This window comes from Canis aureus, chromosome 19 (assembly GCF_053574225.1).
Source record: "Canis aureus isolate CA01 chromosome 19, VMU_Caureus_v.1.0, whole genome shotgun sequence".
NCBI lineage: Eukaryota > Metazoa > Chordata > Mammalia > Carnivora > Canidae > Canis > Canis aureus.
Window position 1 is genome coordinate 32,916,765 of NC_135629.1, and position 27,502 is coordinate 32,944,266.

General features: G+C 37.6%; 1 protein-coding gene across 26 annotated transcripts in view; it reads left to right on the forward strand.

The window, feature by feature from the left end:
• Positions 1 to 27,502, forward strand: part of CFAP20DC (CFAP20 domain containing) — a 261,970-nt gene that overhangs the window by 129,228 nt on the left and 105,240 nt on the right. For all 26 annotated transcript variants that reach the window (XR_013357811.1, XR_013357810.1, XM_077858281.1 and 23 more), the window contains one exon: positions 9,351 to 9,515. Coding sequence is in view for 24 of the 26 variants with exons in the window: in XM_077858281.1 (XP_077714407.1) it covers positions 9,351 to 9,515 (165 nt within the window). In the remaining 2 variants the exon portion in view is untranslated. The remainder of the gene's footprint in view (positions 1 to 9,350; positions 9,516 to 27,502) is intronic.

The window sequence follows — 27,502 nt, forward strand, 5'->3', positions numbered from 1 at the left end:
TGTCCCTGGTCAACGAGGTTGGCAGCAGAAGTGATAACAGTGATGACAATAATGCTAATAGAAGCAGTAGGTATTCTCAACCCTTTGAATATATTACCTTAATGCTCATACAGACTCTGTAAAGTAGATGTTACTATCATCCCCACTTTACAGTTAGGGAAACTTAGACACAGAGTAGTCAGATGCCCAGTGTCCACACAACTCTTAGGTAGTAAATGCAGGTTTTGAACCCTGACAATAGGACTCAAGTTTATACTCCTACTTACTACAGTGTACTGCCTCTCTTGGGAGGATGGATGGGAGGGAAATTATTTAAAAAAAAAAAAAAAAAAGGCAAGACATGTCATGGAATAAGAATGGCAGGATTTGGTGCCTGGAGGTGTTGAGGCTATCTGTGTTCAATAAGTAATGGATGTCCCTTTGTCTTACATACTGAGGGTAGGGGGAAGGGTATTTTCTTCTGCAAAGACAGATCTGTTAGTCATAGTGTTGAGACTTTTATCATAGGAAACTCATTTACTTGTTTCTTACATTTCATTCTGAGATTCGATTTAAAGATACTGTATAGGGCAGCCCCTGTGGCACAGCGGTTTAGCGCTGCCTGCAGCCAGGGGTGTGATCCTGGAGACCCGGGATCGAGTCCCACATCGGGCTTCCAGCATGGAGCCTGCTTCTCTCTCTGCCTGTGTCTCTGCCTCTGTGTGTCTGTGTGTGTGTGTGTGTGTCAATAAATAAATAAAATCTTTAAAAATAAATAAAATAAAATAAAATAAAATAAAATAAAATAAAATAAAATAAAATAAAATAAAATAAAATAAAATAAAATAAAATAAAATAAAATAAAATAAAGATACTGTATAAAATGCTTCCTTAAGCTCAGTACTCTGTTGTCCCTGGCTTATTTAAGCTGCTGCATTTCACTCTAGAATCTCTTAAACTCACCCAAGCTAGGAAATGTTGCCTAATTCCATTGCTGTTCTGTTTACACAGTGGGATATAATTGAAAGTGAATTATTGGGACCCTAAAAGAAGAAATTAACCAGTTTTTCATTTGTCCAGAGGAATGGCTTATGTTGGACAAGTAGTAAAGCACACTGATTCAATTGAATTTATGACTTGTATGGTTCCTGAGGGAACACGGACTGGCATTTTTAGGCATCTGTTTGATTGAATTATTGATTAACTTGTATCATTCTACATTAAAAAAAAACAACATATGTATAAATAGTTAGATAAGAAAGACAAGAAGAAAGAAAAAAGAAGAGAGGAAAGAGCATGTTATTATCCACTAGGCGTGGACTTATGCTCTGCCAGTGATGATTTTACAGGTCTCCTGACACCCCATTTCAGTGCTTTCTAAAATATCAGCACTTGGGCATATGTGTTCTGTGTTCAGAAATGCAAGAAGAAGAGAATAATTAAAAGTATGATTTCAGACTGAGAGTCCCTTGAGGGTATAGGTTAAGTGTCCATATTTTTACCTCTAGCACATGACCTGGCACTGGTAATCTGTCTTATATGTTTGATGAATTAATGAAGTAAGAGTTCGCTAATTGTTCGTTCAATTATTCATTCATTTACTCTCTGTATTCGGTAAGTCTTTATTGAATGTCAAATAATGTGAAGAAGATTATCCCTTCAAAGGCCACAGAAAAAACTAGAAATACTGATGTATTGCCTTAATAGACTCAATTGAGCTGGAAAGGGCCTTAGAGATCATCTAATACAATGTCTTAATTATACAGAGAGGAAAGTAAGGCCCATGGAAATAAGGCATCTTGTGCTGAGGTCACAGAAGGTGGAACTCTAGGCCAGGCCTCTGCCTATTCCTTCCTCAACAGTATACAAATTTACCTTTCTCAATAACTGGAATCCTTTAGAGTTTTTAATAATCATCATTATTGAGTATTTTCCTGCCTCTCTATCTCCATCTAGGTCAGGCACATCAAATTCAGCTCTCATTAGTTTAAGGCTGCATTCCCACTCCTTTCTGCAGTGAAGCTGAACTTAGATTGCCCTTGCCTAGTAAACCACCATAGGGCAAGAAAAAGGGGGTAAGAACTCAGCATAGCTGAGGTGCCTATTTTTGGACCAATAGTAGATCCCAAAAAAATAGGTTATGAATATCTATATATTAAGACACAGACTTATTCTGATTAAAATCCCAATTGTAGATATTATAAGCATTATTTATTTATTTTTTAAATTTTTATTTATTTATGATAGTCACACAGAGAGAGAGAGAGGCAGAGACATAGGCAGAGGGAGAAGCAGGCTCCATGCCCCGGGAGCCCGACGTGGGATTCGATCCCGGGTCTCCAGGATCACGCCCTGGGCCAAAGGCAGGCGCCAAACCGCTGCACTACTACCCAGGGATCCCTATAAGCATTATTTATAACAGAACTTCATATCTTAAAAACTCTTAAGGATAACAATTCAGTTATAATGTCATCCCAAATAATTAAATACCTGGAATAAATTTAATCAAGAAGATGAAAAACTTGTTCATTGAAAACTATAAAATATTGCTAAAGGAAGTTAGAGAATACCTAAGTAAATGGAAATATATCTGGATTGAAAGACTTGAAATTCTTGGGTTTGTTTTTCTTTTTTTAAGATTTTATTTATTTATTCATGAGAAAGAGAGAGAGAGAGGCGGAGAAGCAGGCTTCTTCAGGGAACCTGACGTGGGACTTGATCCTGGGGCTCCAGGATCACGCCCTGGGCCAAAGGCAGGCCCTAAACCACTGAGCCACCCAGGGATCCCAAAAGAGTTGAAATTGTTAAGATGTCAGCATGACCCAAAGAGATCTAGGGATTCAGTGCAATCTATCAAATTTTGATGGCCTTTTTGCAGAAATGAAAAAGCCAATCTCAAATTCATATGGAATGCAAGGGGATCCAAACAGCCAAAAACAACCTTGAAAAAAAGAAGAACAAAGTTGGAGGAGTCACACTTCCCAATTTCAAAACTTAATTCAAGAGCAAGAGTTGCAGTAATCAAAACAGTTTGATACAGTTAGAATGGACATATATACCAATGGAATAGAATTGAGTCCAGAAATGAACCCATATATCTAATTTTGACAGGGGTGCCAAGAACATTCATTAAGGAGAGAAGAGACTCTTCAACAAATGGTTCTGGGACAATTGGATATCCATATGCAAAAGAATGGATACCTCACACCATGTATAAAAACTAACTCAAATGGATCAACAACCTAAATATAAGAGCTAAATAAAACTCTTAGGAAAAAATAGAGCTTAATCTTCATGACCTTAGATTTGGCAATGGATTCCTAGGTATTACCCCAAAGTACAGCAACAAAATCTTAAAAATTGATAAATTGGACATTAATACTTAAAACTTTTGTGTATCAGAGGACACTATTAAGAAATTAAAAAGACAGGGATCCCTGGGTGGCGCAGCGGTTTAGCGCCTGCCTTTGGCCCAGGGCGCGATCCTGGAGACCCGGGATCGAATCCCACATCGGGCTCCCGGTGCATGGAGCCTGCTTCTCCCTCTGCCTGTGTCTCTGCCTCTCTCTCTCTCTCTCTCTCTCTCTCTCTATGTGACTATCATAAGTAAAAAATTTTAAAAAAATTTTTTTAAAAGAAATTAAAAAGACAGCCTACATAATGAGAGAAAATATTTGCAAATCATATCTCTGATAGGATAAATATTCTGATTCTACATATAAAGAGTATATATATAGAATATTCTGATATCTTCCAGTATCTGGAATATGTAAAGGACTCTTAAAACTCAACAACACACAATCCAATTTAAAAATGGTTGAAGGAATTAACTGTTATAGATATTTCTCCAAAGAAGATATACAAATAGTTGACAAATGTATGAAAAATTGCTTAACAGAGTTAGTCATTAGGGAAATACAAATCAAAACCACAATGAGATACCACTTCACACTCACTAGGATGGCTATAATTTTTTTAATAGAAAAGAAGTGTTAGCAAGGGTATGGAGAAATTGGAATCCTTATACATTGTTAATGGGAATGCAAAATGGTTCACCCTCTATGGGAGACAGTTTGGCAGTTCCTGAAAATGTTAAACACAGAATTACCATATGAACCTGCAGTACCAGTCCTGGGTATATACCCAAAAGAATGGAAAACAGATACATGTACATGCATGTTCATTGTAGTGTTATTCACAATAACCAAAATGTGAAAACAGCCCAAATGTTCATCAGCAGATGAATGGATAAACCAAACATGATATATATTATACACACAGAAAGTCACATACTGCATGATTCCATTTATATGAAATATCCAGAATAGATAAATCCATAATGATAGAATGCAGATTTATGGTTGCCAGGGACTGGGGGTTGGAGGGATGGACAGAAACTGGCTAATGGATAAAGGATTTTGCTTTGGAATGATGGAAATGTTTAGGAACTAGATAAAGTGGTGGTTGCACAGCATTGTGAATGTACTATGTGCCAATGAATTGTTCACTTTGAAATGCTTAATTTTTATTAAGATATAAATGTGAATTTCTCCTCAAAATATTTTTTTAAAAACTAAGGGCATGATTCATTTCAGGATAGCCAAGTGTTTGATGTATCTCAGGCTTATTTGCCCCTTTAAATATCAAGACCTTTTATTATTAAAAAAAGCACATACTAAGATACAGTGGTTTTGTTTCCATTATAATGAAATAATTGACATAAGTATTTGTTATTAATAATAAACACTTATATGGTACTTGCTATGTATCAGGAACTTTACTTAGGCCCTTACACACATTAACTTATTTAATCATCACAACAATACTATAAGGTATTACTTTTTTAATTCCTGTTTTACAGATAAGAAAACCAGGGCATGGCAAGGTAAATTACCACGCCAAAGTCACACAGCTAATGAGTGATATTCTAATGCATAAAATGTTCTATATATGTTTTAAAATTGATGACTTAATTTTTTTAAAGATTTATTTATTTGAGAGAGAGAGAGAGAACAAGCAGGAGGAGGGCCAGAGGGAGAGAGAAAGAATGTGCAGCAGACTCCCACTGAGCACGGAGCCTGATGAAGGACTCAATCTCACGATCCTGAGATCATGACCTGAGACAAAATCAAGAGTCAGACTCTTACCCGAATGAGCAACCCAGGTGCCCAGTGATTTAACTTTTAAAGCTAGTTAAGATCCTCATCAGAGATACTCAACACCTACAGAATGCTTCATTTTATGATGGTGTTATAGCCAAAGAAAGCGGAACAGGATTACAAAGTCATTCACTCAAACATTCTAATATATTAACTCATACTGGGAGCAAAAACAGAAAAAAACAAACAAACAAAAAAAAAACACCATTTGGTTGTGTTTTAATGCTACATGAGCAAATCTGTTGGTGTTTTTGTGGGTTTTTTTGGTTTTTTTTTGTTGTTGTTGGTTTTCTCTTAGCCGTTTCCTCCATGTACCATTTTGCCATTCTGAGCTGACCATTCCAGCCAACATTGTGTTCTTTCAGATTTGTTAGCAAAAGCACTTTAAATTCAACTGTGTCATTTTCCGACGTTAATCGAGCAATCTGCATGTTTCCATACACAGTCTCTTACAAAAGATAGAGCTTGTCTGGAAGAATAATGCAGATAGGCCCTGGTCCCTTAGTATCTGATTAACAGCTTGATTTGTTATTTGCCATCTGAGAAGAAATATGTGATATCCAAATAAAATGTGCATGGAATACTTGTCAGCATATGGCAGAGCAAAGAGCCACTAAAGAAGGAAAGTGGAAGAATTGGCAGCTGCTTTTAATCTAGGTCAGCTGTTAATAAGGGGCCTTCATCCATGACCATTTATTGAGCATCCCCTCTGAACCAGATGCTATACTAAATATATTGTTGGGAGTCTCTCACTATTCTCTCCCACACTAGCAGCCCTTTGGCAGAACTGTCTTCTTTCAGTTCCTAGAATACACCAGAGTCTTCCTGCCTTTAGAGACTTCGCATGCTGTGTTCCCTCCACCTGAATGATCCCTTCCATTCATTTCACCAAGCCACCTTCTGCTTATCTTTTATGACTCAGCTTAAATGCCGCTTTATCAGAAGAGACTTTCTGATAGACTTTCTGGATATTACCTCCCTCATAACACCTTGAACTTTTCCTTCAGAGCACTTAACAAAATTATAATTAGTTATTTGTAATATAATTTGTTTCATATTCTCTGCTAGGTGTAAACTTTAAGACCAGAACTGGGTCACCCTGGCTCACCACTAGATTCCCTGGCACCTAGTAGAGGCTCAATAAATATTTGCTGAATGATAAAATGAGTAAATGAATGCATGAAGGTAGACCATACCCTCTATGTACTCAAAGATTAGCCCTGTTTATTTTTTATATAGGATCCATGCTGTGTTCAGAATTCTTATTTTTTAATTAAGCCATGAATGCTAAAAAATAAAGTGACGTAGATACTGGATATGGAGAAGAGAGTGTTTATTGGTGAGGTGGGTGCTGGTGGGGAGCTGAGTTAACTTCCACTTCGGTCTATCAAAACATCCAAGTACGAGGTCATAAGCTCTTTCATAGTTTGGTTTCACAAAAATGAGGCAAAAGATCCTCTCCATGTATTCTACACTTAGAAAGTCAATAGCTGCTAAATGGGCTTACTAATTCCTCTTTATTTTAAAAATAATAAACCAATAGCTTTTTTTCTTTGATTTCTCCTTTTATTGTAGGCTTTATACTGCTCACAGTCTCCCTTGATGAATAATCTAATGAGTTAGTGAAACAGCTGTGGGTGCAAAGGAGAGTAGATGTATAGAAAGGAAAAATGGCACAGAAGGGATTTATCCTTTTACTGTGAAATCTGATTTGCATGTCAGCCACAATCCTATAAAATTCAGATTAGAGTTTTGTAATAGTCTCTGCCTTGGATTTTGGGTTACCAGGGATTTTCTGGGTATTTCTTGTTACTTGAAACTCAGGTTTTGTTTTGGATACATTTCAGGCTTTGTATGGCATTGTACCCTGTACCATCCATTCAGTCCCTATAAGCTAAAAATTCCATGATTTGTCTTCATGTGATTGAGAATACAGCATTTTATTTCAGGGTCTTATAGCCTACAGAATTCTCTGTTTTGGGCAGCCCGAGTGGCTCAGTGGTTTAGCGCTGCCTTCAGCCCAGGGCCTGGTCCTGGAGACCAGCAATCGAGTCCCACGTTGTCCTGCATGGAGCCTGCTTCTCCCCCTGCCTGTCTCTCTCTCTCTCTCTCTCTCCCCCTCTCTCTCTCTCTCTCATGAATAAATAAGCAAAATCTTAAAAAAAAAAAAAAAAAAAAAGAATTCTCTCTTTCAATATAAAATCTTTAGTTTATCCGTATTAGGATTAATGTGGAAATTATCTTTTTGTACCTTAGAAGAGTTTGAAATAATATGTCAGATATATTTGGAGTTAGTTTACTTATTTTTCCAAATATTTTCTATTTTGAGAGTTTATTTACTCAACTACTTTGTATGATTTTCTAAATGCTCATGACAAATAAGAAATGGACCAAGAAAGAACACCTGAAAACTAAGATTTGTAAAGCTACTGCATTTTCAATGCCTGGAGCATTAGGACACTTAGAAACCATTACATTGCTGATGAGTATTTAAGTTTTTAGTTAAATGATTCATTTCCTCTTCAAGATTAGGATATTAGGATCTAATTAGGAAACTGCCATGACTTGGGTACATATAAGCCTAACATCATTTTCCTTTATAAACGTGGTTAGAGTTTATACTTGAACAGGATGTTTTTCAAGGAATGATTGGTTGAATTTTTGTTACTATGCACATTCACATACACACTCACAAATTTTTTCCACTAGATTCTAAAATTAGAAATTTTACTTATAAAAATTGAAAACATACACACGTTTTTATGTAGAAGAAAATAAAGCCTATGCTTAAGCTAACCATCAAAAGTTGTTTTACACTTTGATGTATTTCATTTTAGTCTTTTTGTCACTCACACATTTTATTTACTGATTTTCTACAGTAGAGTTAGAGTTTTGTTTATATTATTTTCACTTAACTTTCTATCATGAGTCTTTCCCATATCATTAAGCCATCTTCATAAATAGAATTTCTTGTGACTCTTTACTGATAAATCAAGTTGTTTATTTTTCAGAAATTATAAACACTTATTTACATAAATATCCATCTGAGTTTCTGAATTTTTTTTTTTTTTTTTTTTTTTTATTTTAGAAAGGACTCAGATGCCTAGGTGGCGCAGTGGGTTAAGCAGCCGACTTTTGGTTTCCACTCAAGTCATGATTTCAGGGTCTTCAAATCAATCCCACTGTGGAGCCCCATTGATGCTCAGAGCAGAGTCTGCTTAAGACTATCTCCTCCTCTCCCTCCGCCCCAACCCACTTGCATGCACGCGTGCATGCGCTCTCTCAAATAAATTAAAAAATCTTAAAAAAAAGAAAAAAAGATTTGTAGAGTGAAATTACTGAGTAAAATGGCATATACATTTTTAAGACTTTGATACATATAGTAAAATTGCTTTTTGAAATACTAATACTGATTTAATTCCTGCTTAATACATATGACAAGGCTTAATATCTTTGCCATAAGAGAGGGTCATACAAATAAATAAGAAAATAATGTTCTAACACCAAAATAGGTTCAGAACATGAACAGAAAATTTACTAAGCTGGAAATTTGTATATCCATTATATCCGTGTAAGTATATATGAATGATATCAAATCTCATTAAGAATATAAACTATACTAATAAAAATACTATTTTAATTATAATAAACTGTTCTTTCTTTGAAAGTATTCAAAGGTAAGATGTTAACAGGGGAAGCTAGGTAAAAGGTACTAGGGATTCTGTACTATTTTTATAATTTCTGTAGATCTAAAACTATTTCAAAATAAAAAGTTAAAAAATTACTCATATAATGGCTCTAGGTGCTTGTTGAAATACATCTTTGTGTGTATTGATCTCACATAAATGAGCCACCATACTTCCAGAAATCTGCATCAGAGCATACCTAACTAGCTGTTTTCTTGAGTCACATTCTGGTACTGAAAAATAAGTGTAAAATATATCCAATGAATGCTCTCATTTATTGCACAAGTCTCTGAACCTGCTGTTTGTTATATACTTTATCTTAATTGTTTCCTAAAGCCCTACAAAGTAAGCCCTACAAAATTACAATGCTCATTTTACAGATGAGAAAGCCGAGGCTGTAAGATTGAGTAACTCATTCAAACTCATACTCTAAAATGTTTTATTTTAATTGGTTTCATTTATAAGATATGTCCATTTGGCAGAAATGACTTACATTTAGGGAATGAATGTTTGTCTTTATTTTCAGCTGGGAAAGCTGTTCCCTTTCCAACAGATGAACCTACAGACATTATTCCACGGAGTTGCCAACTAACGACAGATGTTCCACAAGTCACACAGCTGCTAAACATGACTAAACTCCGCCAAACTGAAATAAAATTTGGTGGTCATCCTCTAAGTTCCGCAGAATCAGGTATGCATCAGGGACTTAAATTATAATCATATTTATTTGAAAGACCAAAAAAAGGGTTAAAAAAAAAACCACTGCAATGACGTTTTATAGCTTAAAATTAAATATTAAGTCACTCTAACATCAATTCATGTCTGTGATAATCATTTTAAATTTCTCTTTAGCAGCTAAAATATTTTCTGGGTTTATACATACCCAATCAAAACATCCTAAATTAGTCTTCTCCTTTTCCTGTATGCTTCCAAACCCAGCCAATTATACTTCTGAAACATCTCTCCAATCTCTCTGCTCCTCTATCCTATTGCTGCTTTCATTGATGAAGTCCCCACCATTGCTCATCTTAGCCTCCCAGTTAATCTCCATATCACTGTTGAATTATCTTTCTGATAATAGAAATAGAAATATGATCATGCCTCTCTTCATTTAAAGACCCTTTAATGCCTTTCCTACTATCTTAGAAGGCAAAATGAGAAAACCCTTGGGAACTTACACAAAGCCAACCTCCTCTATCCCAGCTTACTCCAGAGTTTCATCTCTCCTTCCCCATATGCAATTTTCTGACCCCTCTGTGGGTTTGCACACATTCATATTTGGGAATCACTGTTTCTTTGCCTAAAACAACTTCTTTGTCTTTCTGCCTGGAAAAACTCCCAATTCATTTTTCTAGGTCCAACTCAAATGCTACCTCTTCTGTATAGTCTTTCCTAATTCTAACAAGGACTGTTCTCTTCTATGACTTTTTTCCTTTCTTTTCATTTTTTTTACAATACTTTTTAATATCTCTGCTTTTCCCAATAAAGTGTGACTTCCTCCAAGAAGAATGCTGTACCTCATTCTTCTATATCCCTAGCATCGAACACAGTATTTGCCACAATGTTTTCATGCCACGGGCTGCAGATTCAAATTATTATGGAGACCAGTCAGATTACATAAATGAATAAAGTGGGCTGGATGCCTGGATATTTGACATATAGAAACCTATTCTACTCTTCAGTGAACCTTATTGGGAGTAGAGGGGGTCATTAGGGGAAAGGAGTCAGCTAGTGCTTCAAAGAAATTGTTCTCTACTGTTCAACTGTTCAAACAGTAACATTAACAACTATGCAAATGATAGAATAAATGTTAGTTAATACTCAGCCCTTGTGAGGGAGCATTAGGGAGTGGTGAGGACTATAGCAAATTATAAGCTCATTCTCCATCTAGAAAGGATACTGCAATTCCATTCTAGCCACGTGTTGCCTTGAAGAATTCATTTACAATCTCACCAGGTCTTCCTTTTTTTTTTTCCCCAAGAGGTGCTAGGTAGTTCAATGTTAATGCTAAATCTTCCAGTTTTAAAATATTGTCTAAGTTCTAAAATTTTTTGAAAACACTCTATGAGCCTAATGAGCCATGCCAGGGCTACCAGTTTTGAACCTTTGTAATAGACACCTGTAGCTCTTGACCAAATGAATGAATAGTGCATACAAATCAAGAAACCTAACATTATTTAGATGAGTGGATCTCAACTTCCTGTTTGTTAGAATCACCGGGGATATATTATAAATAATTTATGTAAAAAATATTTTTTCCTAATGTCTCTGCTTCATCTTCAGAGATTCTGATTTAACTGACCTTGTATGGATATTTTTTAAATGTCTTCAGTGATTCTAATGTGCAGCCTGGTTTGAGAACCACTGGATCACTTACCCAAACAAAAGTCCTATGGCTCAGATGGCACTCAGAAACACAAAAGTAACCCCAAGGAAGGTAAAGTGATGGTTGTAAAAAGCCCTTATGAAGGAAGGAGTAGGTCTTGAAAGTATTCAGTAAATACTTGTGTAAGTTTTTATTATAAATGTAAGATTTATGGAAGTATAAGGTGGTACAGAAGTCTGAGCAAAGACAAGGAGACAGCAAAATGCATGGATGAGTTTTCTGAGGGATTAGTAAAAGGAATGGCCTCAGTAGCCAGAATGGCTGGGTCAGAAGAATATGAGAAGAATGTGCCTCCTGCTTCTAAAGTAGAGACACAATAATGCCTTTTTTAGGAAGATGAATTTGACATTGGAATTCAAGATGAATTTTTAAATCAAGACCAGAGATTAAGAATTACAACTCAGGTGTCTTTGCAGCCATCTGGGCATAAAATGTCACTGGCAATGTGGTAAGTGTTGAACTTAAGAGATGCTGCAGCAGAAACACAGGCAGGACTTGATTCTCAGATAACAAATGGAGAAGAGAGCAGTCTCAAAGTTTGAGAGAGGTCAAAGTAGAAGCTGGAGAAAAGAGACAGCCATGATCAAATGAATGAGAAATGGAGTGTTTAGCTCTCTATATTTATCCTGTATTCATTTATTCTTGATGTATTTTTTTAAGATTTTATTTATTTATTTATTTATTTATTTATTTGAGAGAGAGAGGGAGCATGAGTGAGGGGAGGGGCGGACCAAGAGGGAGAGGGAGAGAATCTCAAGCAGACTCCCCACTGAGCACAAAGCCCAAGTAGGGCTTGATCTTATGATCCTAAGATCACGACCTGAGTCAAAACCAAGAGTTGGACACTTAACCCACTGAGCCACCCAGGTGTCCCTCTTGGTGTATTTTGCATATCTCAATCTTCATCAGCATTACATGTCCTAAATTGCATATTCCTAGAAAATTGGGATCTGTCTTGTAACTTCTTCAATATAAACCCTGGCAGGGGCCTATGTGTCAGTAAATACTATATTTCTAAACTCTTTATTACAAAATTTTCAAGCTTCCGGTAAAGTAAAGAGAAGACATTGGATCCTCATGTCCTTGTCACCTGTTTCCACAATTGCCAACTTTAGGCAGGACATTTTAGTAGCACAGGGCACAGGTAATGAGAATTTGAATATTTATTATATATATACTATATTGAGAGAGAGAGAATATATGTAGCCTATGTTCATTAAAGAACCTTTAGAAAATATACAGGAGGATGAAAAAGATCTCACTCCACAGGCAACCACTGTAAACACCTTGGGTCACAAATCAATCTCAATGGAAAATTCACCAAAGAATGAAAGGAGCAAGCATATTTTTGATAACCAAACACTCTATCTGTATCTAATAGGCTGTGAATGCTTTTATTAATAGAAATGACTAAGCTGTAAAGTCCATCATATAACTCAAAGAGCAATTGTGAATGCTCTTCTTTTCTCTCTCTAGCTTAATATTTTAAGAATTAATTATGTCTTTAAATGAAAATATAAGTCTGTAAGTAGATATTTTAAGTGTCTTTTTTTAATTTAAAGTTCAAGGACATGTATGATGCTTGAGATTAAAGAGGAATTTGAATAAATATTAATTGCATCATTAACTCCATATATTATAATTAAAGAGAAACTTTCTCATAGGCCATATTTGATCCCAACTTGTAGAAGAGAATATTAGTATATATCTTGCAAATTCCGTAAATGGGATCTTAATATATATTAATAGTCGACTTGAGTCACATATACAGAAAATTAAAAATCAGGGGTGCCTGGGTGACTCAGTTAAGCATCTGACTCTTGATCTCAGCTCAGGTCTTGATCGCAGGTTCATGAGTTCAAGCCCTGCATTGGGCTCCACACTGGGGATGGAACCTATTTAAAAAAAGAAAAAATTAATAATCATCACTTAATAGAATACTTCATCTGCTCTGTGGATCCCAATTTTATTTCTATTCCATGATAACCATAAGGTTTATGATAAGATTACATGAAAATACAGTAGTCCTCCCTCTTCTGAGGTTTCAGTTACCTGTGGTCAACTGTGGTTCAAAAGCAGATGATCAGAAAGTCAGTAGTAGCCTAACACTAGGTCACACACCTACATCATTCACCTCCCTTCATCTTGTCTCATAGTAATTTTATCATCTCACATCATTACAAGAACAGTGAGTGCAGCACAAGAAGATATTTTGAGAGAGAGGGCACATTCACATAACTTTTACTTCAGGAGGAAAGCATACACATTTTATTAATATTTTACATGTACAAGGGAGCCTTTAACTTTTATTACAATATATTGTTATAATTGTTCTATTTTATTATTAGTTGTTAATCTCTTACTGTGCCTGATTTATAAATTAAACTTTATCAGAGGTGTGTATGTATAGGAAAAAACAGCTTATATGTGTTTTGGTACTTATCCATTTTCAGGCATCCATTGGAGGCCTTGGAACATATCCTACAGGGATAGGAGGAAGCTAGTATACATTGAATTTTGTAGTTCTCTTGCTACAAAGACTTTTCAGTTGCTAATTTCATCATTTGTGGGTTTTTGAAACTTACTATAAATTAACATAATAGTAATTGTTCTTTGTATGAGATATTTTATTTGCAAGGTGTAGCTAATGAATAATGCCCAAGGGCAGACTTGCTAATCTTGGAAAAGCCAGGAGATATTACTTCATTTTAACTATTTGTTTTTGTGTGTGTCTGAGAAATGGACTCCCCATGATGAGAATTTTTGAATTGCATGAGGAAATGACTGTGCACTCTTAAAATTGACTGTACAGTATATTTATGTAAATTGCGGTACTTTGTTGGAAATGCACACACTGAGATCCCAATGAAGCTACCACAAAAAGAAGTAGTTGCTTCCTATGGGGGTATGTTCATTTGAGCAAAAAAAAGGAAACCTTGAAACTTCCATTTTAGAGTGCATTTTGTTGAATGTCATGTAACTTGATTGAAAGCATTTAATAAAATTAATAAGATAATTGTGTTTCCAAGAAGCCAGTGTTACCACACTTCTACCCTGTTCATTTTGTCAGTTCCCACTGCACATTAGCTAATGACTATTAGTCTGCAGAGAACAGCAGGGTATCTGATGATCTTATTTTCATTAATGGGATCCCAGTTTAATTGAACCAGAGATCAAGTCTCGTTGAAGTTGAGCATTCGGCTACTAATGGCAAGATGCAATGGTCCACTAAACACAAATCAAAACTAGTGATTTGCTTAAAAATAAGGAGGCAGTTTTCCCAAGTGCCTCTTTTCCACAGTAGCAGTGTTATTGGGCTTCTCCTTTTTCAGTAAGGAGACTGGCATCCTTATCTCGTAGTACAATTGCAAATAGGTTAGTTAATGCATTTTGCAAAACAATGAAATAATCATCTAACTACAGTTGGTACTGGTGAGATCTTATTAGAATTTCTTCTTTGGGTTTCACATTATGAAAGCAAAATTCAATTCAAGTAACAAAATCCACTGTAAAGGAGAATCTAAAGGAAAAAGGATTAGATTGTGACTTCAGGAAAAAAAAAAAAAACGCTTTTCTCCTCTTTTTTTTTTTTTTTTTTTTTTTTTTGAGGGAGAGAGTGTGTGAAGGGGGTAGAGGTGGAGGCACAGAGGGAGAGGGAGAGACAAGAAAGAGAATCTTAAGCAGGCTCCTCGCTCAGCATGGAGCCTGATGTGGGGCTCCATGTCACAACCCTGAGATCATGACCTGAGCCACAATTAAGAGTTAGACCCTTAACCGACTGAGCTACCTAGACGCCTCCAACAAAACACTTTTCTGAACTCACACTTTTGGCAAATCCTTGTTGGTTTAAAAAGATGCCACAATTTGCCCAGTGTCCAATAATAAATCAGAGTGAACTTGACTGTCCCTTACATTTGAATTATCTACTTTAGTAAAAATAAGGCATATCTAGTCACATTCCTTCATTAAAATTTTTTTAATATGAAAGGAATTTAGTGTGGATATTGATCAGTATCTGTGAAATTTGTTACAGCAAAGATGTCACAGACCATATATAGAGTGAATTTCAATTTTTCTGTGATATTGCCACCAAATATTGAAGATTTTGATATATAAATATTAATATAATAGTAAATGTGAAAAACACATCTAATCTGTTGCATAGTTGTGCTACTTTTACAGAACTGACTTGTTCCAGCCTTTACATTTCTCCTTTACATGTCTATTATAGCATGGCTTATAATGACAAAACTGGAGACAAATTACTTGTGCATAATAGGGAGTTGATTAAATACCCAGAAATAAGATATTATAGGTGCGGCTCTACACTGATCTGATCTGCTTGTGATGATCTGGAAAGGTCTCAAAGCTCTATGTCTCTGTCAGTAACACATTGAAAGCTAGGGTGTTGTCTCTGTATGAGCCCACTGGCATAGTAAATAAACAAGATAGTTACCTAGGGATGATGGTGTAGATGTACCTTTTTTAAGGAAATACAAGAAAATTAGTAATAACCTTTAGGAACAGGGACTAGTAGAGGCAGGAGCAGGAAAATAAGACTTTCATTTCTCATATCTTCATCTGCTAGAGATTTGTAACTTCCTGTATCTATTCACAATTTGTGATGTTAATAGATAATGTTTGAGCAACACAACGTATAACTTAGTTTCTTTTGTAGTTTCTTCTGTATACTTTTCTTCTGTCTTTTGAAAAGCCCAGAGAATTGCTATAAAATTAAAATACATTTCTTTACTTAATGTCAGTATTCTCATTTAAAATATATAATGGGAAGGAAATCCAAAATTAATGACAAAGGAAAATCTTTTAAGTATATAGTTGCATACTAAGCTTGTTTATTTATGATATAATTGGAAAATATATATGTGACAATCTGTACTGTACTAGTGTCAATTATGCTCACATACATTTTACACACAGTTCACATACTGGTGGCTATACTCATCCAGTAACCCCCAAGATACCCTCTCTGTAACATCACCCTACTTTTATTTCTATCACAGCACTTATCCTTAGGTGATATTTTCTTTTTACTTAATAGTATGCTTATTGATGTCTCCCCAGGGGATTGTGAGCTTCAGAACTGCAGGGGTCCTGTTTATTGTTGTATCCCTAGCACCTAGCTCAATCTTTAACACTTTAACACTTACCAGGAACTAAATAGATATTTGTTAATTAAGTGATCAAATGAGTGAATGAAATGCTAGCCATATAATTTGAGCAGGTAAGTATATTAAGCAGCAAATCATCATCATCATCACCACCATTAATGTTTAGTGACTTTTTGCTGTATCCTTTACGTAGTGTATTAGTCAAGTTTCTTCAGAAAAACAAAACACACATATATACAACTTACATGTAATACAGGTCTCGATAGATATTTTTATAGTGTAGGTGTATATATATATAGAGAGAGAGAGAGACAGAGAGAGACAGAGAGAGAGAGAGACCTATCATAAGTAATTGGGTCAGGCACTTATGGAGACTGAGAAGTTGCAGGATCTGCAGTGGTCAAACTGGAGACCCAGACGAGCCAATGGTGTAGTTCTTGTCCAAATCTAGGAGAGCTGATAGTGAAAGTGCCAGTCTGAGGGTGGCCAAAGACCAATATCCTACCTTAAAGGGTCAGACAGAGAGATCAAATTCTCCCTCCCCCTTTGTGTTCTATTCAGGCCCTCCATGGGGTGGAATTTACCGATTTAGATGTTAATTTCATACAGAAATGCCCTTAGGGCTATATTCAGAGCAATGTTTAATCTGGGCACCCTGTGGCCTAGTCCAGTTGATACATAAAGTTAGCTATCATACATCATTTATCCCATTTAATACTTTCATATACCTTTTTGTGTAGAAATCATAATCACCATTTTGTAGGTAAGAAAACTGAGGCTCAAAGAGAAAAGATAATTAGTGAATGGTAGACCTAGAATGTGACCTAGGTCTGGTTTCAGAGATGCATTAACTGCTTGTTCCCAGTAAGCAATTTCTCACTGCTGGTGTTAAGGATTTATTTTGCGGAACCTTCTCACGTTCTAGGAAACTGCCCTATTTCTAAAACCGAATGATGGAAATCATCTACCAAGGCCTATATTATACTTAAGCTCCACTCTATTCAAAATGGAAAGTTTTCTTGAGATAATAAAATTGTTTCCCTGAAAAGGTTTCTTTACTCATTAATAGTAAAGACCAAAAACTAGGCTTTTGAATGCTTTTTAATAAATTAAGAGTCTGTGAAGAAAAAGTAATATCTTATGCTTTATTACTTTTTATCTTGAAGTTGCCATATCCTAACTTTACCCATAGATGATGTTGTCTAAGGTTGTACTCAAGTTTAGAGGAGAAAGCAATATTCTAATTTTAGTTCTTAATATGTTTTATTGACTTTCAAAAACATCTTTAAATTTTTCTTAATGAGCTACAGATAAGTACTGGTTTTATTTAATTCTTTGCAAAAGTTCAAGAGTGATTTTAGTCACCTAGGGCCTTCCCTGCCTTCATCGTTCACCTCCTTGTCTTTTCATTATGCTTCTAGAATTTACAGACTGACCATCCTCCAACTGGTCTAAAAAAGTTTTGAATTAAAATGTTCTTCATAGAACAAACACTCAGGTTAGCCCCATTTACCCCTAGCCCACATTTAATACGTGCCTTTCGCATGTGTTACCTTTTTGGCATTGAAACCACTTCAATTTGTCCTCCCACACCCCACCTCCGAAAAAGGATATTACAGCATTATATTCTATACTAGATTCCTCATAAACCTCATTTGTCTTCATCACATACATAACTATATTCATGAAATTCTGGTACTTATCTATACAGCCATTCACAGACCCACTTTTCAGACAGCAGAATGATAAGTGTTTCATCTGATGTCTTGACAGGACTGCGTAGAAAATAAATAGTGGACCTGGGAAGGATCCCCTGGCCCACCGAGGGCAACATCCTATGTGGGTGGTAACCCTTGAGACACTGGGGTTCTGAGCCCCTGCTCTGTGTGGACAGATCTCTGAACATCAGGAGCCTCGATTTCTTCATCTTTGGGATAGGATAATATCACACGAAGTGACTAGAACTTGCATAGAGGTCGTGTACGCATCATCACATCCATCATCTTTTACATTCCAAGTTGAATGTCTCTCCCTTAACCTCGAGCCCCAGTGAAATACACTTAATAATCTTTTGAACTTTTCCTTCATAGCTCTTGTCACACTGGTAATCATGTAGCTATTTATGAATGACTGGCCCTACCATCTGTGTCCCCCATGAAACTGAGCGCCCTGAAGGAGGTACATGTTCACCTTATTCCCAGTCTTCCTCAGTGCCTAGAGCAGTGGCCATCTAGACCAGGTGCCCATTCACTACTGAAAGGATGGATGAATGAAGGAATAACTGATTATGAATGGACTTTGTAAAGTGTAAAATGCTATTCAAGATGGAAGATATTAACATATTTACTGGGCATTTAGTCCCTACTAAGCACAGTATTTGGCATGTTACATGCATTGTTTCATGCGATCCAACAAAAACACCGTGACTCAAGTACTATTATTATCCTAATCTTTTGAAAGGAAGTGAGGCTTAGAAAGGTTAAGTACCTTGTCTAAAATAATATTGCTCTACTAGATCAGCCTTTTTTGTATTTTTGACATTCTTTATAGCAGTGCACATATAATAAAATAAAAATTAATCCAATTCAAGGTCTGGATTCTGGTAGCAAGTTTAATTCTGATTTGATTGCCAGATAATAGATGTAAGTCTTGAGCATGACCCGTCAATGATTAGAGTTGAAAATTTAGCAGGTTTTTCTGGTTAAGCTTTGAAAGCCCTGCAAACTTAAATGACTATCATAATTAGAACATTGTATCTTGAGACAAAAATGAATGTTTATTTTTCTAAAAGACAATTAGAGAGCAGACCCTCAGGTTTTATATTCTCACTACAGAGGCATGTACCCCTCATAAAATAGCAAAATAATTAATGGTAACATCTCTGACCTACACCAAGTTCATTTTCCGCAAACTCAAGAAAATGAAACGCCTAGAGCATGACTTTAATCTAATCTTGATTTTTAACCTTATATTGTGCATATTGATATCAGCTCTTAAAAGAGCTCCCTTTAGAATTCAAAAGGCATGTGTTTCTGATTGTAGTTTTCTTTAATAAAGGTTTTTCTCATTATAGAAACTTTATCCCTTTTACTTTTTATTTTAGAAACCAAAAGTCTGAATTACATTTCCTTGTAGGTTTTTTTTTTAAGATTATATTTATTTATTCATGAGAGACACAGGGAGAGGGGCAGAGACATAGGCAGAGGGAGAAGTAGGCTATCTGCAGGGAGCCCAATGCAGAACTCGATTCCAGGACCCCGGGATCACCACCTGAGCCAAAGACAGATGCTCAACCACGGAGCCACCCAGGTGCTGCTCCTTGTAAGTTTAATTAGGATTCTCGTTATACTAGATGAATAGCTTGATACATGTTTATAGAGATAATTGTGACAATTAATGATTATAAGCAGAACTACTAAAATGAAACAGTCTTTACGAATGTGTATATGTTAATTGTACCAAGAAATTTAAAGAAATCTGTTAATTAAAGAGATACTTAATGGTGAAGTATTGGTATACTTTGGTTTGTGAATAAAGTGTACTAACATATGTAAATTAAAAAAAGAAGATTTAACTACTTAGTGGTAGCTTACTCTTTAAAGAAATCCTATGATAAATGCTCTTATAAAATATAGAATCATGGCGGATACCTGGGTGGCTCAGGCATCTGCCTTCTACTCAGGTCATGATCCCAGAGTCCCAGGATCAAGCCCCATGTCATTGGGCTCCCTGCTCAGTAGGGAGCCAGCTTTTCCCTTTCCGTCTGTGGGACCCCCACCCCTGTGCTCTCTGTCTCATATTCCCTCATACACCTGCTCTCTCTCTCAAATAAATAAAATCTTTTAAAATATATATATATATATATATATAAATTATATCTAATTTTCTGTGATTTAGAAGATTATGTTATGTGAGATTTAGGTGTATCTTTAGTGGTCCCTAGATATGGGGATCCCTGGGTGGCTCAGCGGTTTAGCACCTGCCTTCAGCTCAGGGCGTGATCCTGGGGTCCCAGGATGGAGTCCCACGTCAGGCTCCCGACATGGAGCCTGCTTCTCCCTCTGCCTGTGTCTCTGCCTCTCTGTGTGTGTGTGTGTGTGTGTGTGTGTGTGTGTGTGTGTGTGTGTCTCATGGATAAATAAATACAATCTTTAAAAAAAAAAAAATGGTCCCTGGATATCCACTGCTAAGTAAGAGATTCCTCTAAAAAATTCAAGGTATTTAGGAATTTTAATACTTTTAAATAGCTCCAAACTAGTTAATGTGTACATGTTGTTGAAAATATAGCTCAAACTATACCATGTGATTTTAAAATACTATCTCCCCTAAAAAACCCTTCTGCTAATTTTGAATACTACTAACTGTGGTGAACTTTATCCATTGTCTACCATGTACTGTACTGGGCTCCACAGATGGAGGTACATACAGTACCAAATAAATGGTCTTTCCACTCAAAGGGGCTTAAATTAGTTGAGGGGAATGTCCATAGAGAGAGAGAGAGAGAATATGAAAAAAAGTTAAGGAAATTGTTCCATAAGATGTTTGAACAGAAAGATATGCAAAATATATGTCCATAGCCATGACTAGAAGTTTAAAAAAAAAAAAAAGGCTCCTAATCCGATAGTGAAAATTCCCATGTAGGCCCAAGCCATATCCCATGCCCTTTAGGCCCTTCAGTGGGTCTTTCTTTCTGGGAAAATCCACGTTTGGGAAAAACCAATAATCTAGAATTCTTTTTCTACTTGGTCACAAAAGGTACAAATGATGATAGATTCTATAATACATTTTTCCAATTGGCCTGGGATTTGAGTGTCATTTCTTTCCGTTATTGATTCTGAGAGACTAATAGTGTTTTGTTTATGCCATATAGATATTTATAACGACTTAAAAAAAATACAGATACCACACACAACCAAGCCTATTTGCTAACACTAGAACATTTCACACATAACCTAAGTAGGCATCTGAACGTGGTGCCATAATACTACTGATGTTGAAAGCCATATCACTCATTTAACTATCAATGTCTTAGTCATTGTGGACTCTTCCCTCATTCCCCCATATCCCAGCAGTTATCCATCCCTGCCCAGTCTTCCACAATTCACACATAAAACCCACAGATGGATTTTTCTTAAAATGAAAAATGAAATTCTAGCCATAGTTAGAAATATTTAGTCATTTAATCCAACATCCCTTTTGACTTATTATATTTAATGATTCATTCATTTTGCTCAGCAAGGACCTGTAACTCCGTGTCAGGCATTAGGCTAGCAATTCAGGGGTAACAAGCTAGGCTACTGAGTTTATATCTACTGAAGCACACATTATCAGAGAATCCCACATTATCAGAGAATCCCACAAACACATGTAAAAGTGCAATTTTGAAAGAGTGAAATCTTGCCATTTGCAACAATGTGGATGGACCTAGAGGGTATTATGCTAAGCAAAATAAGTCAGTCAAAGAAAGAAATATACCATATGATTTCACTCATATGTGGAATTTAAGAGACAAAACAGATGAATATGGAGGAAGGGGGGGAGGAGCAAGACGGCGGAAGAGTAGGGTCGCCAAATCACCTGTCTCCACCAAACTACCTAGAAAACCTTCAAATTATCCTGAAAATCTATGAATTCGGCCTGAGATTTAAAGAGAGACCAGCTGGAATGCGACAGTGAGAAGAGTTCGCGCTTCTATCAAGGTAGGAAGACGGGGAAAAAGAAGTAAAGGAACAAAGGCCTCCAAGGGGGAGGGGCCCGCGAGGAGCCGGGCTGAGGCCGGGGCGAGTGTCCCCAGGACAGGAGAGCCCCGTCCCGGAGACGCAGGAGCTGCACCGACCTTCCCGGGCGGAAAGGGGCTCGCGGGGAGTTGGAGCAGGACCAGGAGGGCGGGGATGCCCTCGGGCTCCCCGGGACAGTAACAGCAACTGCGCGCCCAGGAGAGTGCGCCGAGCTCCCTAAGGGCTGCAGCGCGCACGGCGGGACCCGGCGGGACACGGAGCAGCTCGGGGGGCTCGGGCGGCGGCTCCGCGGAGGGGGCTGCGGGGCGGGAGCAGCTCGGAGGGGCTCGGGCAGAGGAAGAGGCTCCGTGCGGAGGGGGCTGCGCGGTTCCAGGAGCAGCTCGGAGGGGCTCGGGCGGCGGCTCCGCGGAGGGGGTTGCGCGGCCCGGGAGCGCGAATCCACCAGCGCAGGCTCCGGAGCACAGGGCGCCGGGACACAGCCCAGGATCCCGCCTCCCCCGGGACAGGCAGAGGCCGGGAGGGCCCAGGACAGCGAGGACTCTCCTGCCCCAGCTGAGCACATCAGCGGCCCCGCCCCGGAGCCTCCAGGCCCTGCAGACGGAGAGCTCGGGAGTCCCTGCGGGGGCTGACTCCAGGTTTCCAGAGCTGCCCCGCCACTGGGGCTGTTCCTCCTGCGGCCTCACGGGGTAAACAACCCCCACTGAGCCCTGCACCAGGCAGGGGCACAGCAGCTCCCCCAACTGCTAACACCTGAAAATCAGCACAACAGGCCCCTCCCCCAGAACACCAGCTAGACGGACAACTTCCAGGAGAAGCCAAGGGTCTTAAAGAACACAGAATCAGAAGATACTCCCCGGTGGTTCTTTTTTTTTTGTTTTGTTTTGTTTTGTTTTGTTTTGTTTTGTTTTGTTTTTGTTTTGTTTTGCTTTTTGATTTGTTTCCTTCCCCCACCCCCTTTTTTCTCCTTTCTTTTTCTTTCTCTTTTTCTTCTTTTTTTTTTTTTTTTCGTTTTTTTTTCTTTTTCTTCCCTTTTTTTTTTTCTCTTTCTCTTTTCTTTCCTTCTTTCTCTCCTCTCTTTTTCTCTTTTTCCCAATACAACTTGCTTTTGGCCACTCTGCACTGAGCAAAATGACTAGAAGGAAAACCTCACCTCAAAAGAAAGAATCAGAAACAGTCCTCTCTCCCACACAGTTACAAAATCTGGATTACAATTCAATGTCAGAAAGCCAATTCAGAAGCACTATTATACAGCTACTGGTGGCTCTAGAAAAAAGTATAAAGGACTCAAGAGACTTCATGACTGCAGAATTTAGAGCTAATCAGGCAGAAATTAAAAATCAATTGAATGAGATGCAATCCAAACTAGAAGTCCTAACGGTGAGGGTTAATGAGGTGGAAGAACGAGTGAGTGACATAGAAGACAAGTTGATAGCAAAGAGGGAAACTGAGGAAAAAAGAGACAAACAATTAAAAGACCATGAAGATAGATTAAGGGAAATAAACGACAGCCTGAGAAAGAAAAACCTACGTTTAATTGGGGTTCCCGAGGGCGCCGAAAGGGACAGAGGGCCAGAATATGTATTTGAACAAATTCTAGCTGAAAACTTTCCTAATCTGGGAAGGGAAACAGGCATTCAGATCCAGGAAATAGAGAGATCCCCCCCTAAAATCAATAAAAACCGTTCAACACCTCGACATTTAATAGTGAAGCTTGCAAATTCCAAAGATAAGGAGAAGATCCTTAAAGCAGCAAGAGACAAGAAATCCCTGACTTTTATGGGGAGGAGTATTAGGGTAACAGCAGACCTCTCCACAGAGACCTGGCAGGCCAGAAAGGGCTGGCAGGATATATTCAGGGTCCTAAATGAGAAGAACATGCAACCAAGAATCCTTTATCCAGCAAGGCTCTCATTCAAAATGGAAGGAGAGATAAAGAGCTTCCAAGACAGGCAGCAGCTAAAAGAATATGTGACCTCCAAACCAGCTCTGCAAGAAATTTTAAGGGGGACTCTTAAAATTCCCCTTTAAGAAGAAGTTCAGTGGAACAGTCCACAAAAACAAGGACTGAATAGATATCATGATGACACTAAACTCATATCTCTGAATAGTAACTCTGAATGTGAACGGGCTTAATGACCCCATCAAAAGGCGCAGGGTTTCAGACTGGATAAAAAAGCAGGACCCATCTATTTGCTGTCTACAAGAGACTCATTTTAGACAGAAGGACACCTACAGCCTGAAAATAAAAGGTTGGAGAACCATTTACCATTCGAATGGTCCTCAAAAGAAAGCAGGGGTAGCCATCCTTATATCAGATAAACTAAAATTTACCCCAAAGACTGTAGTGAGAGATGAAGAGGGACACTATATCATACTTAAAGGATCTATTCAACAAGAGGACTTAACAATCCTCAATATATATGCCCCGAATGTGGGAGCTGCCAAATATATCAATTATTAACCAAAGTGAAGAAATACTTAGATAATAATACACTTATACTTGGTGACTTCAATCTAGCTCTTTCTATACTCGATAGGTCTTCTAAGCACAACATCTACAAAGAAACGAGAGCTTTAAATGATACACTGGACCAGATGGATTTCACAGATATCTACAGAACTTTACATCCAAACTCAACTGAATACACATTCTTCTCAAGCGCACATGGAACTTTCTCCAGAATAGACCACATATTGGGTCACAAATCGGGTCTGAACCGATACCAAAAGATTGGGATTGTCCCCTGCATATTCTCGGACCATAATGCCTTGAAATTAGAACTAAATCACAACAAGAAGTTTGGAAGGAGCTCAAACACATGGAGGTTAAGGACCATCCTGCTAAAAGATAAAAGGGTCAACCAGGAAATTAAGGAAGAATTAAAAAGATTCATGGAAACTAATGAGAATGAAGATACAACCGTTCAAAATCTTTGGGATGCAGCAAAAGCAGTCCTAAGGGGGAAATACATCGCAATACAAGCATCCATTCAAAAACTGGAAAGAACTCAAATACAAAAGCTAACCTTACACATAAAGGAGCTAGAGAAAAAACAGCAAATAGATCCTACACCCAAGAGAAGAAGGGAGCTAATAAAGATTCGAGCAGAACTCAACGAAATCGAGACCAAAAGAACTGTGGAACAGATCAACAGAACCAGGAGTTGGTTCTTTGAAAGAATTAATAAGATAGATAAACCATTAGCCAGCCTTATTAAAAAGAAGAGAGAGAAGACTCAAATTAATAAAATCATGAATGAGAAAGGAGAGATCACTACCAACACCAAGGAAATACAAACGATTTTAAAAACCTATTATGAACAGCTATACGCCAATAAATTAGGCAATCTAGAAGAAATGGACGCATTCCTGGAAAGCCACAAACTACCAAAACTGGAACAGGAAGCAATAGAAAACCTGAACAGGCCAATAACCAGGGAGGAAATTGAAGCAGTCATCAAAAACCTCCCAAGACACAAGAGTCCAGGGCCAGATGGCTTCCCAGGAGAATTTTATCAAACGTTTAAAGAAGAAATCATACCTATTCTCCTAAAGCTGTTTGGAAAGATAGAAAGAGATGGAGTACTTCCAAATTCGTTCTATGAAGCCAGCATCACCTTAATTCCAAAGCCAGACAAAGACCCCGCCAAAAAGGAGAATTACAGACCAATATCCCTGATGAACATGGATGCAAAAATTCTCAACAAGATACTGGCCAATAGGATCCAACAGTACATTAAGAAAATTATTCACCATGACCAAGTAGGATTTATCCCTGGGACACAAGGCTGGTTCAACACCCGTAAAACAATCAATGTGATTCATCATATCAGCAAGAGAAAAACCAAGAACCATATGATCCTCTCATTGGATGCAGAGAAAGCATTTGACAAAATACAGCATCCATTCCTGATCAAAACTCTTCAGAGTGTAGGGATAGAGGGAACATTCCTCGACATCTTAAAAGCCATCTATGAAAAGCCCACAGCAAATATCATTCTCAATGGGGAAGCACTGGGAGCCTTTCCCCTAAGATCAGGAACAAGACAGGGATGTCCACTCTCACCACTGCTATTCAACATAGTACTGGAAGTCCTAGCCTCAGCAATCAGACAACAAAAAGACATTAAAGGCATTCAAATTGGCAAAGAAGAAGTCAAACTCTCCCTCTTCGCCGATGACATGATACTCTACATAGAAAACCCAAAAGTCTCCACCCCAAGATTGCTAGAACTCATACAGCAATTCGGTAGCGTGGCAGGATACAAAATCAATGCCCAGAAGTCAGTGGCATTTCTATACACTAACAATGAGACTGAAGAAAGAGAAATTAAGGAGTCAATCCCATTTACAATTGCACCCAAAAGCATAAGATACCTAGGAATAAACCTCACCAAAGATGTAAAGGACCTATACCCTCAAAACTATAGAACACTTCTGAAAGAAATTGAGGAAGACACAAAGAGATGGAAAAATATTCCATGCTCATGGATTGGCAGAATTAATATTGTGAAAATGTCAATGTTACCCAGGGCAATATACACGTTTAATGCAATCCCTATCAAAATACCATGGACTTTCTTCAGAGAGTTAGAACAAATTATTTTAAGATTTGTGTGGAATCAGAAAAGACCCCGAATAGCCAGGGGAATTTTAAAAAAGAAAACCATATCTGGGGGCATCACAATGCCAGATTTCAGGTTGTACTACAAAGCTGTGGTCATCAAGACAGTGTGGTACTGGCACAAAAACAGACACATAGATCAGTGGAACAGAATAGAGAATCCAGAAGTGGACCCTGAACTTTATGGGCAACTAATATTCGATAAAGGAGGAAAGACTATCCATTGGAAGAAAGACAGTCTCTTCAATAAATGGTGCTGGGAAAATTGGACATCCACATGCAGAAGAATGAAACTAGACCACTCTCTTTCACCATACACAAAGATAAACTCAAAATGGATGAAAGATCTAAATGTGAGACAAGATTCCATCAAAATCCTAGAGAAGAACACAGGCAACACCCTTTTTGAACTCGGCCATAGTAACTTCTTGCAAGATACATCCACGAAGGCAAAAGAAACAAAAGCAAAAATGAACTATTGGGACTTCATCAAGATAAGAAGCTTTTGCACAGCAAAGGATACAGTCAACAAAACTCAAAGACAACCTACAGAATGGGAGAAGATATTTGCAAATGACATATCAGATAAAGGGCTAGTTTCCAAGATCTATAAAGAACTTATTAAACTCAACACCAAAGAAACAAACAATCCAATCATGAAATGGGCAAAAGACATGAACAGAAATCTCACAGAAGAAGACATAGACATGGCCAACATGCATATGAGAAAATGCTCTGCATCACTTGCCATCAGGGAAATACAAATCAAAACCACAATGAGATACCACCTCACACCAGTGA